The following is a 17,453-nucleotide window of genomic DNA, read 5'->3' as shown; positions in this document are numbered from 1 at the left end:
CTCTAGCTCTGTGAATCATTATATACCCACTTCACTTTGTAGATAGGAAAACTGGAACACAGAGGGAATGGAGACTTCCCTCTGGACATTTAACAAGGACTGTCACTATGCAGGGCCAGGCCACAGGAATCCTAGATAGTTAACCACCTGCTGCTACCTCTCTTCCACATGCTGATGTTTCTATATGAGGGAGATTCAGCCTCTCAAACAGTGCCTTATGAACATCCTCTCTGGACAATCGCAGCACCTAAAATCCTACATTTTTGGGATGCTAGAATCATGGACATTAGGACCTTACACTGCAGTTCTCAGTCTTGTCTCTGGTAGTCTTAAAAATGCACCACATTTCCACTCACAACACTTGCCATGCCACAAAGTGGTCCTCAGCTTGGAGGAGAGAGTGGGTGTGGGAATCTCAGCCCCATGGAAAACTTGGATAAGCAGGGGAGGAGGAAAAATCCCCTCCACTGGAGAACCACTGAGGTCTCTTTATTTTTTATTTTGGCGGAACCGGGGATTAAACTCAGGCCCCTGTGCTTGCCAGACAAGCGCTTATTCCACTGAGCCATCTCCCCAGCCCACTGAGGTCTCTTTAAAGCAAAGTCTTCAGGCCCTGATTTTTCTAACAAAACCCTCCAGCTCAACCTAAGGCCTGTAGGGATGAGACATAGATGTTTCTGAGTAAGGGAGCAAAGAAAACAGAGACTCAGGGGCAGGGGACAGGGGACAAGAGACAGGGGACAAGGCAGGTGTTAGGATCATGTTCCCTCTCCTTAGGTGGCCTGGGTGGGGCTGAGTTCCTGAGTTTCTGTTAGGTTGGGGTGTGTGTGTGTGTGTGTGTGTGTGTGCCCGCCCATGTATAGGATTAGCCTGGGGGCTTGGCTAGTAAGGCATAACGGTGGGCTAGAATTACAGGCCTGGGGTTGTCCCAGAGCTGGAGAAGGAAAGTTGAGAAGAAGAAATTAAAGAGATTTACAAATAAACTTCTTAACTTTGAAAAGTGGTTAAAAGATTTTTGCTCTCTTAGCTTGGGTTGAAAACAATCTTTAAATTTTCTCAGAGTCTGGAGGGTACAAGATCTGTGGTGGTGAAGCACTGTCCAAGTATCATAGAGCCTGGGTTTGAACATCAGCTCTTCCACTAACAGAACATGGGGCCTCCAGCAGGTGTGTAGCTCCTGTGGGCCTCAGTTTCCTCACCCATGAAAAGTGGCATCCAGCCACATGGAGCAGTCATGACACCCAAAAGCGAGAGAGCCCAGCCCAGTGACTGGCACCTGCTTATAGCAGGATGCCTGGAAAACCCTTAATGGATACTGTTCTCTGCCATCCCTGTCCCCTCCATCTGGGGTCAATGTCTGACCTTGTTCCCATTGTCTACACTGGGAAAATCCTGGAGGTCACCCAGTACCCAAGAAGGAGAACTATGGGGCTGAGGCTCTTGTCCCTGGACAAGAAACTCAGGAACAAAGTCCCCACTGTGCATCTCAGGGGAGTCTGGGTGGGCTGGGATGTCACACGCGCTGCTTTTCCAAATGTTAGAAATACTAGATTAAGGGACAGCACACACTTGGCTGCCCTGGGTGGCACCGGAAAGCCGGGTGGCAGTTGCTGGGAGCCTGAGTAGCTCAGTGGGAGCTTATCTCTGAATCTTTCTCAAGACCAACCCCAGCCGCTCCCTGTGGTCAGATCCCCAGGCCCTCCCTCTTCTCAGCCATTAGCCAGTCACCCTGGGGCCTGTCACCCAGCCATAAAGTGTGGCTACAGTTGTAAAAAGACGTGGATCTCCCAGTTGGCACAGGTGGGGCAGTGGGGTTATGGGGAGGGCTGAGCTTACCTTCCTTTTTCATGCCAGCCCGGAAGCACTTCTTGAGCCTGCAGTAGCGGCACTGGTTCCTCTTGTCTTTGTCCACCACACACTGCCGGCTGAATCTGCGGAGGGCTTTAGATGGTTGGGTGGAGCAGACCCAGCCCCTTCTCTTAAGACAAATGAGATTGAGCCCTAGTCTCCTTGCTCCATCTCTGCACCCCAGGAGTCCCCATGCAGACCCTGGTTAGGAGCTGCAGGGTCCTAGGGACTCCCTGAGAGTCCAGTCTACCCTGCCAAACACAGAGAAAGCAATGGCAGATGATGCTGGTTACTCAGCTGGCTATCGGCAGAGCTGAGTTGGGAGCTTCAGTCTCCTAAGTGCCAGAGCTATGCTACCACATCCTATAAGTGTGCAGGTAGGCCCTGGTCTTGGCCTCAAGTCAATCCTTGGTCCATACAGACCCTGGGCCGGGGTTAGAGATTAAGGTAGAGGTGGTAATGCATGGTGGTTTTGGGGGAGCCTGGGGAAAATCCTAGCCCTCCAAGCAACAGCTTTCTCAACCATTAAATGGGAATGATAGCAGAAACCAACTCCATGGGGGACTGACAGGTGACAATGAGATAATGCGTAGATGGGGCTTGTACAGGATCTACACTTGGCCAGTGCTCATAACTGACAGCTGTAAGATTTTATTGTTTGTATCCAAAACAGTAGATGCTTTTGAAAGAGGAGTTTCCAAAAGGCCTTGGAGTAGAAGGAAAGGCTGGGGGCCAGTCTCCTATTTGTCTCCTGGTAAAAGGGTCAGGTTGGAGGATGAGTTCTATGCTTTTTAGGGTAAGAAAATAGGGCTGCTTGAGTACATGTTCTCACCCAGATCCACAAGGCCTAAGAAACCAGAGGAATCTGGAAGACTATGAAGGGCGGATGCCTCCAGGACCCGCCAAGGAAGAAGATACCCATTTTCTAGCTGAAGAAATACAGGCCTGAGTGGGGATTCTCACCTGCAGGAGTACATGTGGTTTTTCCTCACACTCCTCCGAAAGAAGCCTTTGCAGCCATCACAGCTTGAGGCGCCATAGTGCTTGCCCGTGGCCCGGTCCCCACAGATGGCACAGAGGGCACTGACGCCCAGGCTATTGGGTGCGTTGAGGTTGGCACCTTCTGATGGAGATGTGTCTGTGCCAGGAGAGAAGTGAGTTAGGGGACCCAGGAAGGGCGGGAAGTCAGAAACCAGTGGCCTTGGGGGATCTGCACCAAACCTGGGGCCATCTCTGCGCTGTGACCTTGGGAAAGTCACTTGGTCTTTTGGAACCTCAGTTTCACACCTATAAAGGGCCTGCTCCTCCCTCAGGAGGATGCAGGAGCAAATGTCTGGCCATTTCCAGGTGCATTCGGCCCTTCTAGACTCATAGCTAGACCCAGGGTGCCATAGAAAGATGAATATTCCCCAGTTTCCCAGAATCAGGGGCTGTCCCTCTTCTTGAGTGACAGAGCTGGGTGAACCTCAGGTTGTGCCCATGCCCTGCTAGCAGGGTGCAGGGAAAACTTGCACTGAGAAAATGCACTCCTCTCCTGGGGTTGGGGGGCGGCATGGCCAAGGCCTGGGCAGCCCTCCAAGGCCTCCCCGCCCAGGGGTGTGACATCCACACCTATGTAAATGTAAGGAGAGGGAGATTGGAAGTCACCACAAAGGGGAGCTCAGCTTGGGTGCCAGGGGTCCGGGGTCCTTGTGTGAGTGCTGTCATGAAGCTACTGGTGACCTTGGCTAAGTGCCTTTTCTTTACTTCCAGCTTGTCTAAGTCAAATGACCAGTCTGCAGATTTTTTAAAAAAACCTCAGCAGTTGAAAAAAAAAAAAAAAAAAATCTCAGCAGTTGAGTCCTCTTTTCTGTAAGCAAACTGTCCGCCAAGGACAGACTCTTCCCCCCTGCTGAAAAATGCGTGCGTGTGCGCACCAGAGTTCACATACTTGTGTTTCCATAGAAACTCTGAATCCAGCCTTGGATTCCTAAGGGGATGTCCAGCTAAGAGGAACACAGATTGTGCAGCTCTTTAGCCCGGAATCAGGTCCTAGCTGGCCCTACTCGGTCACGTGACATTGGCCAGGGTAGTTTATTTCTCATGCCTTTGTTTCCTTGATTCTAAAACAGGGCATATTGTAATCCCTTGGGGCTGCTCTGAGGAACTCAGCGAATCGATGCGTGTGAAGTGCCTGGCACGCAGTAAGCATCCCATTTGTGGAAGGAACACTGCGCTGCAGAAGCAGGCTCCCAGAGCAGCTGACTGGCAGCCCACACCTCGCTTCTGCTGCTGCCCAGCTGAACATCTCCTGGGCCTCCCAGTGTGCCCAGGAGGGCGGCCTCCTCCACCTGGTGAATTATTCCTGGACACAGGGGTAATTGTTAAGCTGCATCGGTGCCCTTTCTCCACGTTTCCCCTCCCCCAACCCCAGGCAAGAGCCGACCCCACACCTTCCTGCCACTCAGCAAGAGGCTGGGGAAGGAGTGGCTGGGTACGGAGGGGTGGATCATCTTCCCCCTGAGGTCAGTCAGCCACCCCCATTCTCCAGGTGAGAAGAGTGAGGACCAGAGAGGACAATGACCTGTCCAGCACTGTCACACTGCTAAGTAGAAGGACTGGGCTGGATGTGAGAGACTGCTGCTCCTACCACACAGCCCAGGCAGGCAGGGGTGTCCCTCCGAGCTGAAGAAGCTAGGACTTCCTGCTGTTGCTCCTGCAGTGGGGTGGGGGATGGGTGAGGAGCTATCCATGGGTGGGGAGATGTCCTTTGAGCCACCAGCTCAAGATGTACCCAGAAGTCTTTGGAGGACAACCTCATATAACCCCAGCACAATGATTGGGGAATCATTGTGAATTCCAGTGGAGGGGAGGGGGGTGCAGACCTAGTCACTAGACTCAGCACTCAGAACCTTATCTTATGTTGTCCTCTGGCTGGCCCTGGGAAGCAGGTGCTGCTACTTATCCCCACTTTAGAGATAAGGAAACTGAGGCTGAGGAAGGAAAATGGCTTGCCAGATTCACCCAGGCAGGAAGGATCTTTCTGGCTCCAGAGTAGGGGCATCATGTCTTTGAGACATCTAGCCAAGGGGCCTGGCCTCTGCTCCAGGAAGCCACGATTCTGGAGCTCTCTTGTGGCCAGGAGTGTGACAGTACATATTGTCACTGTGGGGGTCACAGGACACCCTGCCAAATGCAGCAGTAACTCATCTGCCATTTCCGGTGTGTTTTCCCCCGAGCCCCTCATGTGACCCTCAGGTCCTCCAGAAGCCAGCTGGCCAACTGCTCCCGGGAGAAGGAGCTCAGGTTTTTAGCAGATAAAGAGGCCAAGACAGGAGCCCAAGGTCACATAGTACAGGGATAGCAAGGACAGAGGAGCACCTGGGGGGACCAACCAGAGGCCTTTCCTCAGCAGCTACTCCTCTTTCTTCCTCTCCTGACTGTGAGCTTTCCAGAACAGAGTCAAGCCGCAGCCGTGTGGCTCAGAGCTGTGTCAGGAGAGCGAGAGGCTGACCTCGGCCAGCCGCCACCTCTTCTCTGAGGCTGGCCTGAACCCACTGAGCTTTTCTCTAGGAGGTCCCATGCTCCCGGGCCCCTTCCTGTCCTCCACCTCCTTGCAGAGGAGGACAGATGCATTGGGGATGTTGGAGTGAGGATGTAAGCTGGGGAGACCCGCAAAGTAACAAAACCTGGTCAGAGGCAGATATGTTCCTGATGTGAATCTCGATTGGTAACTGGTAATATCAAAACCTCTCGCTCTGAGTGCACAGAGGGCATGCACGCAGGTCTGAAAGCGGCACACACGTAATGTACACAGGACATATACACAGAAAGCACAGGGTGCATCGACGCGTCCCCATCCATAGTTATTTCCAGTCAGTGACCTGCATAGGTAGCACACGTACACGAATACCCGCAGGCACACATATACGCATACATCACTTATACACACAAGCTGAACAAATACAGGTACCCCTGGGGACACAAGCACAGGTCCATTCTATGGAGAAGTAGAAATGGAAGTGGACACAGAACACAAATACACAAATGACCACAAATAAGCAAATGGAGTCCCCAGGCACATGGTTCCCCATGCAGTCTAGCACCCCGCTCCTACATCTACGTAGAAACTCAGGAGCACACACCAGATCTCACACACAGTACACACAGCTCCTTCAAGAGCAAATCTGCCCTGGGAACTCCATTTTCCCCAACCGCCAGTTCCCCAAGAAAGTCCCAAATGCAGTTATGCCTGTAGCACCGCGGTCACCAGGGACAGGATGAAACTTCCCGGCTCTCTGACCTGAGCCCAAGAGGGGACTGTGTTGGGCTGAATCGCTGGCACCCAGTGCCCAGAGGCAGCTCACTATCAGGTCTCTGTTGCCAGTGACACACAGGCGCAGGACAGTGGTGAGGTCACAGGGATTGTGGAAGGGCCTGGGGGATCCGTGGGATCTACTTTTGCTGGAAACCCAGAATGCCCCTGGTGGCTGTCCCTGGCCACATTTGCTCCCCCTGTCAACACCTGTGCTCACCTACAGGACCAACCTACCATTTTTGGTCATTCTCCTCCCACCCCAAAGACAAGGGCCAAAGATCCGCACCCACACCTGGGCACACCTGTTCCCACTGGTATACCTGCCCCCACCTACCATTGCCCATGGCCAACACCTGCACATTCTCGAATTCCAGGGTGGTATAGGCTGGGTCCAGCGCGGCACTGTAGTCAGCCATGTCCATGTCGACCAGGGTTTTGGAGAGGCGCATTCTCCCTTGCCTCAACACCTTGCCCCCACCCTGCCTGCAATGCCCACCCTAGAGCTTCTGGGCCGAGCCCCAGCCCCCGCCCTCCACCCTCCCCCTGCCTCCTCCCAGGTCCCTTCTCTGCCTCCTTTCCTTTCAAAGTGTCTTCTGGGAGCCTGGGCGCAGGGGTGGAGGCTCCGCAGGGAGGGTGGGGGTTAATGGTTAATCGTCCCGCTGCTGGGTTGGCTGGGCGCACTGAAGGGATCTGGCTGTTGGTCGGCTCTGACTGACACCCGGGGTGCTAATTTCCACTATGGGGGCCCTGACCCATGATAGTCGGTTATCATTTCTGCAGGCACTGAGTTTTCAGCATCCAATCGATCCCTGGCCCGGCGGCTCTGAGCCACCAGCCCCCCGACTCCTCAGGGGACACCTAACGGATGTGCTCAGGCACTAACAGTCCAGCTCCAAGCGCCCTAAGTCAGTCACTTCCTAAATCATTGACTTTTACCTGCAGTGTTGTTGTGCTGATAAAGCGGCCTGGGCCCATGAATGGGAAACCTAATCTCAAGCCCAGATACTGGTCCAATGGACCCTAGAACAGGACTTCTCTTCTAGTTTCCCACTGGCCTGCAGCAAAATGGCCAGGTGGGCTGGGAGGCCCCTACTCACCTTAGATCCCATCCCGGCTCACTGCAGTACACCAGCTCTGCACAGCCTAGCTGCTCTGGCCAGGCTGGACCTCCTCGCTGACTCCAGCATCCCCCACCCCCTCCCCAAACAGCATGAGACAAGGTCTGAAGCCCCACAGGCCTGCGTCTACATCCTGGCTCCTACCACCTACAAATTGTGACTCTGGGTCAATGATTCTTCTGCCCAAATCTCAGTTTACTGCAAAGGATGGTTCGAGCATTCAGTGAAATGGGAGAAGAAAAACACCTCAGCAGGCGTCAGTCGCCATCTGTAACCTCTTCCTCTACCCACTCCCTTTCCTGCCCGTCTCTCCTCTCTTCCTTTGTTGCTGTGGGGTAGGATGTGTAGATGTGTGGTCTCGAGGGGCCCCAGGCGTGGCTTGCTGGTCTGATGCCACTTTTTTTTTTTTTTGGTGGAACTGGTGATTTCGGGCCCTTGCGCTTGCAGGTAAGTGTTGATTCTACTGAGCTATCTCCCCGGCCCCTGATGCTGCTCTTGACAGCCCCTCAGAGTGGGGAGCAAGGGCCCTGCACTTTGCTTTCAGACCGGGCCCTGCAAATCCTGCAGCTGTCCCACCCATCTTTGGTCCTTGGCTCAGGGCCCCTCCTGTTCGCACACGCTGCAGCCCTCTAGGCCTGAGCTGAGGACACTACTTGAAGGTTCCCGATCTAGCGGAGGAGGAGGAAGAGGCAGGGTCCCTGTGCAGGTGATAGAGAGTGAAGGTGAGGGCCACATGGGCCTGGATGCCTGTCATGTTCTGGAGGGACAGCGCAGAGGATGTGGTGACAACCAGGGCAACTGTAGAACAAGAGTCCACGCATGAGCAAGGGGTGGGTGAATGAGTGAGGGCATGAATTGGAGATCCCGAGCATTACTGTGCAAATTGATTGAGTGAGTGAGTGAGATTAGCTGGTGGGTGATTAGTGAGCAGATGAATTAATAAGTGAATGAGCAGATGGGTGGGTGAATCCATGAGCAAATAGGGAGAGGGGCCCGTGGCATTGAGTGGTGGAAGGAGGCACCTATCTTCCTCCAACCACTGGATGCCCTTTCCTGGCCTGCTCAGCTTCCCTCTTCTCTTCCCTCCTCTTTGGGGGCAGGGAGTAATGGCTCTAGAAGAGAAAAGAAGCTGGATTCGGTGCCAGGAAATCCGGGTGTAGAAATCGGCTCTCTCACTATTTGGATGTTTAAATCACACCTCTTCTCAGGGCCTCAGTTTCTCCATCTGTATAATGGGGAGATGCCAGTTGTTCACTGGTTGGGACAAGACTCTAGAAAGGGAAGAAGGGAGGTCTCCCAATCAATACCATGAGATGGATTACTGAAATAAGGTTCCGAAGGGGACTTCAGATGCCAGTGGGTTCTTCCCACACCCACCATGCGAACCTCTTCCCACACCTGCCATGGGAACCTCTGGTCTTGGCTCCAGCACTCATAGAGGGAGTGCAGGGCCAGGGGAAAGGGAACATTCAGCTAAGTAAAGACTAAACATGGACATGGCCAGCAGTTCCGGCCGAGCCCTGGCACCTGCCTGGCACCTGTGATGAGCCGTGCGTAGCTGCTCCCTGCGCAACTCACCAATGCTCGTCCTACATGGCTGGCAGCTCATCAAGTGAAGCCGCACACTTCCACATTTTTGCAAGTGGACTGTGATCGCTGGTAAGTCAGCATTTAATTAGGTCATAAAAATAACAATGCACCTTTCTATGGATGACAGCTTAGACCCGATTCAATAAGGTCTGGTCGGCGGGGTGCGCCCGGCCACATGTGATATGAGAGCTCGCAGGTGGGCAGCCGCCTCCAGGACGACGAGCTGCTAACTCCACTGGCTCTGACTTATCCGACTTGCCACAAGCTCTGTGTGCATGAGCGCCTGAGAGGCACATTCCAGACCCTTGTCCTACGCCACTGCCACTTCCCCATGAGCCAGCGCAGCCTCTCAGCAGCTATGGGTTGCGTCACCCTTCACATACACAAGCCGTTCCACCTTTGGACGACTCTAGACAGCATCTCCCTGGTACTTACTCCCCATATAAATGACCTCACTGGCAGGAGCTGCTGCTCCTGTGACTTCAGCCGAGTGATTCTGAATCACTGGTTTCTCCTATAAAACGGGCCTAACCGGTGGGGCACAGTAATGCACACTGTAATCCCAGTACTTGGGAGGCTGAGGCAGGAGGGTCACTGTGAGTTCGAGGTCAGCCTGAACTCGCTAGTGAAACCCTGTCTCAAAAAGAAAAAAAGACATAAAAAGGGCCTAACTTGCAGCTTTGCACGAAGATTAAATGAGACAATACTGTAGGTTCTCCGCTTGCCTTCTGCCCGCTCTTAGCCATGGATCTTAGGCCCCAGACCCCGTAATTTACCAGGCTCTGGGACCTCAGGTTCTGCTTCTCAGCTTCATTTCAGCTACCGAAAAGTGAGAAAAGAAGGCAAGTCTGAATCGAATGTAATACATACATAAAATACATACGTTTCCTAAGTGTGAAAAAATAAAGGGGACTATACAGTAACTTTGAACTACTGATTACATTTTGACATGCTAATTCCCCCCACATGGCCAGCTCAGCCTACCCTGGGGGCAGGGCTGGTGTGGCATGTGGTGCCAGGGATGGAACCACGGTCACTGCACGCTTGCCTAAACTTGCCTAAGCAGGTGCTTTAGACCACTGAGCTATCTTGCTGGCCCTTGACATGATAATATTTAAGCATCAGAATAAGTAAAACCCATTATTAAAAGAGAAAGGCCAGGTGTGGTGATATACACCATAATTCCAGCACTTGGGAGGCTGAGGCAGGAGTTCAAAACCAGCCTGGACTACATAGCAAGTCTCTGTCTCAAAAAAAAAAAAAAAAAGTGGGGTGGGTGAGGAATGAAGAAAGAAAACTGGGTTAAGGTGAGCCATTCAGGACTTCTCTGTCTCTCAGGAGCTATTTCTAGTCCCTATTCCTTTTCCCAATAAATTTTCCTACTCTCAACCTGTTGGGGGCGGGGGCGGAAAATGGGCTGAGCTGTGGGTGTGGCTCAGGGGCACAGCACCTCTCCAGCACACACAAGGCCCCTGGGTTTGGTCCTCAGCATCCCCACTAGAGGGGTTGATTCATTCTGTAGAGGGTGGAGCAGAAGTTACATGACAGGATAAGGGCATGTAGCAGGCCCTTTGTACCTACAGGTTCTGTGCCCAAGACTCTGGATGAAAAGTAGTTGGGAAAAAAAATTGTGTCAGTACTGAATATAAACAGAATTTTTGTTCTGTTCTTTGCTTTGGAGGCAAAGTCTTGGTGTGCTGCCTGGGCCGGCCTCAGATTATTGGGTTTAAGTAATCCTCCTGCCTCAGCCTCTTGAGTAGCTCAGGGGCACATATGACCATGCTAGGTAGGCTATTGTACAGATTTTATATTATTCCTTTTCCTAAGCAATAAAGTTTGTAACTACTTACTCAGAATTAACATGGAATCAGTATAGTAACTTAGAGATGATTTAACATAGATAGGCTTGTGCCCAGAAATCAGATGCAAATACTACATCATTTCTGCATATATCAAGGACTTGAGCCACCATGCATTTTGGTACCCGGGGAGGGTTCTGGTGCCGGTCCACCAGGGGCAACTGTGGAGGCAGCCGTCGTGGTTGCTGCCATCGGTAGTGGACTCTGTGAGCCACATGAGCTGTGGGAATCTGGATCCTTGCTCTGGAGAGCTCTGAGGTCGGGCATGCGCAGCGAGGCATAGCCTGGCCTCAGCACCACCTTGAAGCCGTCCATTGGCGGCTGTCTTTGTCTCTGCCCTTCCCCTGGGCCCTTCAGGCCACAGCTAGAAGGACAGCATCTCTGAGAGGGTAACTGGACCTCAGAGCTCGCCAGGGGGCCCAGCTCCTCCACACTGTGGGTGGGGAAGTAGAGGCCTGGGAGATGGAAGCAGCGATTTCTGGGGTAGTGCACAGCAGACAGGCATGCGGCAGCAAAGCGAGCTGCAGGCCGGGGGATGGAGTTTGGGGCCCTGCCATGGACAGAGGGAAGGCCACTGTCCCTGGGGACGGCATGACATCATTTTTCTATGAAATGATAATAATGGTGAACGTTTAGCAATGTGCCGGGCCCACGCTGAGAATGCCCCCTGTGACATTCTCATTGTATCTAATGCCTGGGACACCCTTGTGTTATAGATGATAAGACTGAGGCTCCGAGAGGTGAAGGGACTTGCCCAGCACCATACCAGGGAGACCAGGGGTCTGCCATTTGGCTGGAGTCTGGTTCTAGGGCTGAAGGATCCACCTTCCCTCCTACCCACTCTCGGAGGACCGCAGGATCCCAGGAGGACCTCAGGATCCCAGGAGGACCTCAGGATCCCAGGAGGACCTCAAGATTCCGGAGCTTCGGGCTGCCTCCTTCAGGTTGCAACCTCAGGTTCCTTCAGGCTGAGGAACACAAGGGTATGAGAAGCTGAGGCCGTGTCCCTGTGCACATACATGCAAGTCTAAGACACGCTCCAGACATCTGGCCACCTCCGGGCACTGAGGCCCCGGCCTCCCCCTCGATGCTATTACCTGTCCATCTTCCCCCACCCACCACCTGGACATGGTGCAGGGGAAACCAGGACTTATCAAGACAAAGAACAAAAGTCGTGGGGGAAAGAAGCCAAGAGCCATCTCTACTCTGGGGTAGGGCCCTTCAGTTCGCCCCTTTGAAATTTCAAATTCCAGTTTGTGGACAAAGTCCTAACTATCTCACAATATAGGTCCCCAACTGCTGACCAAACTCCAGTCCAGGCAGCCACATGGCCCGAGGCTGGCCTGCCCGCCCTGCTGTCTTTGGCAGCTTCCAAGACTCAGGCACGAGTCCTGGGGTAGCTGGGGCCTAACAGGCCATCCCTGGGGCCCCAGCCAGCCACTGGGATGCCCGGCCTTCCAACTGAGAACAGTTTTCACCTGGAGCTGGGATCAGGCGCCTGCTGATACCAACGGCAGGTAGGTGCTGTGCAATTTGGGCCTCAGCTCCCTCTTGAGTTCCTGCACCCTTCTCCTCCTGCCATGGCTTGACCCCGGGACTGACGCACAGAACTTAAGAACTGTCTACCCAACCCGCCCAGTTGGCGGGTAGCAACAGTGAGGTCCTTAACAAGTGGCAGCTGCTGCACGTTGAACTGTGTGGAGCTGGGCCTTATGAATGGGCCCCTCACAGAGACCCAGCGGGCAAGAGGGACTTCCTGCAGTCTGCTCAGTGGTGGCGGGAAGGTTGGTCTTCACAAGGAGGACCCTTCTGCCATCCTCAGAAACCATGGGCAGCTGTGTTTGTTCCCTGGGAGGCTGATGGCCACTGGATTGCCACAAGAGTATTTCCGAGAGGAAGATGAGGGAGCTGGGGCTGAAGGCCAGTGGGTTTGGAAGGAAACAACATTCATGTGGTTAACTGATAACTGGCCCCATCCCTGGGCCTCTGCCGGCCTCCTTCCTCTCTCCCTGTCCTCAGCGTGATTAAGATGAACTTACCTGCCTGCTAATCATTGCTGAGCCTGTTGATTTTGCCTTAAAAAATTAACTGGGCATGAGTTTGCGGTTTGCCTCACCCCTAACCCTGAAAAGGCCGGGGTGAGCAGAAGGCCTCCTGGGTTATGCAAGAGGCCGCTGGCCTCCCCACAGATGTCCAGCGGCCTGCTCTGCCGCCCTCCAAAGGGAAGGTTTTGCTCGAGTCAACAGTCTGCCTATGCCCTGCTCTGCGTCCTGAGCAAATTTGCTCTGTTACCAAAGAAAGATAAAGGTAGCAGAGTGGGGGTGGGGGGAGTTTTCCAAACGGGAATGCGAAGATGTGGCTTTGAGTCTGGGATTGCAGAATCCCTGGAGCCAGAACCTGTGGGAGGATATGAGCTGGGGCTTTTTCAACCCGACTCTGGAGGTCCCTGGAGTACAGATTGCACCAAGTGAAGGGCTCTAAGATGTGACCTTTCTTAATATTTTCCCCAAACCACTGTCCAGCCTCAGCACCTCAGGGTGCAGAAGGGGAACTGGAGGCCAGAAGTAGAAAAGACCCACCAAGGATAGGGGGCACCCTGGTCCCCAGCTGGGATGGGGTGATAGGCTCTCACCGATGGCCTCAGTGATGTGTGGAAGGATGTCAGGGAGCAGATGGCTCTGCAGACGCCTTTTCCTGTCTTTTCTCTCTCCCTCCAAAGTCAGGGGACTTCACCTGGTCTTGTGTCCTGTGGCCCTCTGAAGAGCGGGACCAGCAGCATGAGCTGTGGACCAGAGGGTCCAGTCATAGCCTGTCTTGGTCCTGTTCCGTCTCTGGAGACATTAGGCCCTTGAGCCAGAGCGGAGCTCTGCCCTGACTCAGCCCTCCTAAGCCTCAGTTCCTTCCCTTGTAACATGGGAATGACATCTCTTGGGGTCGTCACAAGAACGAAATGGAGCCATGTGCTGGCAATCATGGCCCTGATTTCTGGAGGGCTGTCTATGTGCTTGTAACTCTCATGCTGCCCAGAGAGGAAGGCTGTGGTTTTATCAGCATTATATGGGCCACGGACACTGCGAGTTTGAGGCAAGGGCTGAGACTAGGGACAGAAATGAGAAGCGGAAGCCCAATCCAAGCTGGCTCCATAATCCACACCCCTAAGCCAAGGCCACGCTGCCTGTGAGGGCCTGAGCACACTCCCTCTGAAAGATGGCTGCCAGTGAAGGGCCATGGCCGCTGCTCTGACCGGTGAGCAGGGCACTGTGGGAGATGCTGACCCCAGGCCCAAGAGGTTAGGTAGACAGGGTGATCTGGAGAGGGACCAGGAAGGGAGCCAGGAGGACTCAGGCCTGTTTGGGTGGGACGTCCATCTGGGCCACCTGCCTGCCACTGAGCAGTTTGTGACATCTGGGTGAGAGTGTCAGTCTTCTGCTGAGGTTCCTGACCCTATCTGCAGGAGTGACCTTGGCAATTAGGTAGGGCCTGTCCTGCTCATCTGAAGTGTCAAGGTGTGGGGAGCCCCTGCCTATTCCAAGCCCTAGTCTTGAGTGTAAGGACTGAATCTACAACCTAGAAGGAACCCTCTGTCTCCCCACATTCGTATTCTGAGGGGCTCTGGGGATTTTCCGGAGGTCACTGAAGTGCAATGTTTGAAAGTCCTAGGACTAAGGCCAGGATCACTGTGTACAGTTGTACAGGTTGCTCCCTGCACAAATGTTTTCCAGCCATGAAGGCTAAGTGGGGATGAAACCCAGCCCTAGTGTCAAAGCCCCTGAGCTCTGCCTGCCGGGCGGGGTGGGAGGTGGGGGTGGTTTTTTATTTACACAAAAGCTGTATGTAAACGACTGGGAGCCTTGGTCCACCTCTGGCTGCAGCCACCGTCTAACCCAGGGTAAAGTTGCTTCCTTCCCTCCCTTGATTTTTGTGAGAGACACAATCCAACAAGTATAACAGATTCATTTTGGACCCTTAAAAATACAGATGTGATCCAGTGTGTGAAGGGAACACCTGTAATCTCAGCACTACGGGGGTATAGGTGGGAGGATTTCAAGGTCCCTGGGCAACTTAGTGATTTAATGAGACCATCTCGAAATTTAAAAAAAAAAAAAATCGAAAGGGGTGGGGATAGAGCTCAGTGGCAAGGGCCTGGGTTCAACCCTCAGCACCAAACACACAGACACACAGAAATACAGATGCTTGGGTTAGGGGTGTCGCTGAGTGGGAGGGTGCTTGCCTAGCATGTGCCAGGACCTGGGCTGGACCTCCAGCAGGAGTAGGGGCACCCAAAACAACCACCAAACTCAGGCCTCAGCACACAGCAATGGCCAAATCTTGGGGTGGGGTGAGTGGTACGGTGTGTTTTGAAACTCTCAAATGATTGTGAGGTACAGCCAACACTTGAGACTCTCCATGGGGGAAGTTGAAGCCCAGAGCTAGATAGGCCTTGCTGGGGACAGCAAGTTTTCTAGCTTCATAGTCGAAACTTCCGTGAGGCTCAGTTACCCCATCTGTAAAATGGTGCTGATGACAACCTTCTTCATGAGATCAAATTTTTCCTCATAAAAATCAGTGGACAATGTCCACACAGCATGCGGCACTCTGTCCAGCAAGAAGATGGCTACTAATTCTTGGTGCCAATGACTGCCATCATTGTTGTTCGCAGTAAGACACTGACTTAGAATAAAGGGCTCTCTCTCGGGTCAAGCGTTCAGTGACACAGAGCCAATTCTTGGAAGATGGGTGACAATCCTGCCTATACATCTTTTGGATTATTAAAGTATGTGGGGCCAGGTCTGGTGGCACACACCTGTAATCCCAGCACTCAAGAGGCTGAGGAAGGAAGAATGCTGTGAGTTGGAGGCCTGCCTGGGCTGCATAGTGAGTTCAAGAGTTCAAGGTTAGCCTGAACTCCACAGCAAGATCCTGTCTTGAAATACGGAAAAAAAAAAAAAAAAAAAAAAGTACATGGGGTTATCATCTGCTCTGTTACCTAATTTGTTAAAAAGGAGCCTGGCGGGAAGCCTTGCTTCCTGACCGCCTCCCAGCCACCTGCTCACTCCACTCCTCGACATCGGAGTCATTTCCCTGAGCTGTTGCGCATCTCCTAAGCTTTCTTGGACACTGTCCACGGATGCCTCAGAAGCTCTAAGACCATGTGTGGGCCTCCCCGCCTCTCATGGTGTCCCGCTACTTGATTCTCTCCACAGCACTTGAGAGCAAGCTCTGTGTGGCCGCTGAGGAAACAGACTCTGAGGGCAATGTGGTTTTTCTCAGTAAACTAAGTCTGCAGAGTCTGATCGGCTATCCCTGCATCCAGAACAGCATTCACCCCCTGTGCTGCCATGGCCTTCCCAGAGCCTGGCCCAGCGGGGCCTACATCTCTCCAGGGCAGGCCTGGACTTCCTAGGCAATAGGACAGGTGGGTGGGGAGGCCTGTCAGGTGTCCGCCCCATGTCTGGGCACTGACACCCCAAAGAGAGGCTGAAGTGCAGGATAAGTCATTCGAACAGCAGCCCAGCTGGTGGGAGTTTCCTGAGTGGGACAGGTGAGGTGTGGGGTCCTTCAGCACTGTGGGGCCTGCCCAGGACTTTCAGCCTTGGGCTGTGTGGGTGGCAGATAGGGCAGGAGGGAGGCAAGGAAGGGAGGGAGTGTGACCCAGGAGACAGATCCTGGGGAGCAGGACCCAGGGAGAACCCTTCCTGGAGGGATTTGCAAGTCGTGACAGAGCAGGCAAAGAGATTTTAACCACTGTTTCTGCTCGCACACCCTTGGGGTTCCCTCTGGATTCTCAGGTTGCTTCAGCTCACTGACTTTGGACAAGGTACCTTCTCACCTGTGCCTCAGCTTCCCCAAATGCAAAATGATTAGACAGCTGCTCTTTGGCAGCTTTGGAGTACCTTTAAAGGAATCTATGGGGGCACCTCTCATTTTATTGAGAGGTCTGGATCCTGATTCTCCCATCGGAGCCCACATACCTCCTGGGTTGGGGCCGGGAATGCATTGCTCCATAACCTAGGTTGCTGTCCCGTCCCTCCCACCAGCCTGTGCTTCCTTCCCTTGTGCAGATGTGGAGCCAGGGCCCTACCTGGCAGCTCCTGGGGGGAGCCCTGGCCCCCGTCTGACATCCTCCTCCGGTGCCACAGGGCCCTGCACACGGGGCAGCCTCTTCATCCTGGGGCCAGCTCCTCTTGCCACTCTGGCACTCAAGATCCTGCAAGGACTGCTGGGCAGTTAATCCCTTAATGCTGGTCACAATGGGATTTGGGGGGCAGTGGGAGGCGGTCTCCATGGAAACTGCTGTCCTGCCCAGGATCCATGCAAGGACTTAGCCACAGGGCTCAACTGGGGCTGCCTGCTGTCTCCTGGTCCTCCTGCTAAACTTGTGGGCTACAGTCACAGGCCTGGTCCTGTCCGCTTCCGAGCTCAGGTTCTTTATTCTCCTTTTGCTGAGCCTGTCCTCAGCCCAGCAGTGTGAGCTTCTGTGTCCCCCAGGCCTAGGCTTGAAGCTTGGCTTTCTCCTCCCCAATTACCCCAGGCCTAGAATTTCATTTCTCTGAACCTCAGTTTCCCCACCTAAGGAATGGACACAATAAGACCGATAGGCATGACTCTTGGGTGCTGAGTAGTGACATTCAGTGAACTCCCCCTGCCACACCGTACCACCCTCCCTGGCCACCTGGAGAACCCCAGGCCCTGCCCTTATCTCTAGCAGAGCTGTCCCCCTCTCTTAAAGGCTCAGGTTAT

At 53.5% G+C, this 17,453-nt stretch overlaps 1 protein-coding gene across 4 annotated transcripts in view; it reads right to left on the bottom strand.

Annotated features, from left to right (window-relative positions):
* Positions 1-17,007, bottom strand: part of Hnf4a (hepatocyte nuclear factor 4 alpha) — a 35,857-nt gene extending 18,850 nt beyond the window's left edge. Inside the window, exons 1-3 of one of the 4 annotated variants that reach the window (XM_023714939.1) lie at positions 16,795-17,007; positions 2,812-2,986; positions 1,837-1,931 (exon numbers count right to left, since the gene is read on the bottom strand). In XM_023714939.1, coding sequence (XP_023570707.1) covers positions 1,837-1,931; positions 2,812-2,986; positions 16,795-16,834 — 310 coding nt within the window. In that variant the 5' untranslated portion in view covers positions 16,835-17,007. Of the gene's footprint in view, positions 1-1,836; positions 1,932-2,811; positions 2,987-6,479; positions 6,684-8,963; positions 9,075-16,794 lie in introns of those variants that run through there. The other 3 variants (XM_023714940.1, XM_004630929.3, XM_004630930.3) reach the window with 3 other exon arrangements.
* Between the last annotated feature and the right edge of the window lie 446 nt (positions 17,008-17,453).

Source organism: Octodon degus, unplaced genomic scaffold (assembly GCF_000260255.1).
Source record: "Octodon degus isolate 3935 unplaced genomic scaffold, OctDeg1.0 scaffold00037, whole genome shotgun sequence".
Classification (NCBI taxonomy): domain Eukaryota; kingdom Metazoa; phylum Chordata; class Mammalia; order Rodentia; family Octodontidae; genus Octodon; species Octodon degus.
This window is presented reverse-complemented; position numbering and strand designations above follow the sequence as displayed.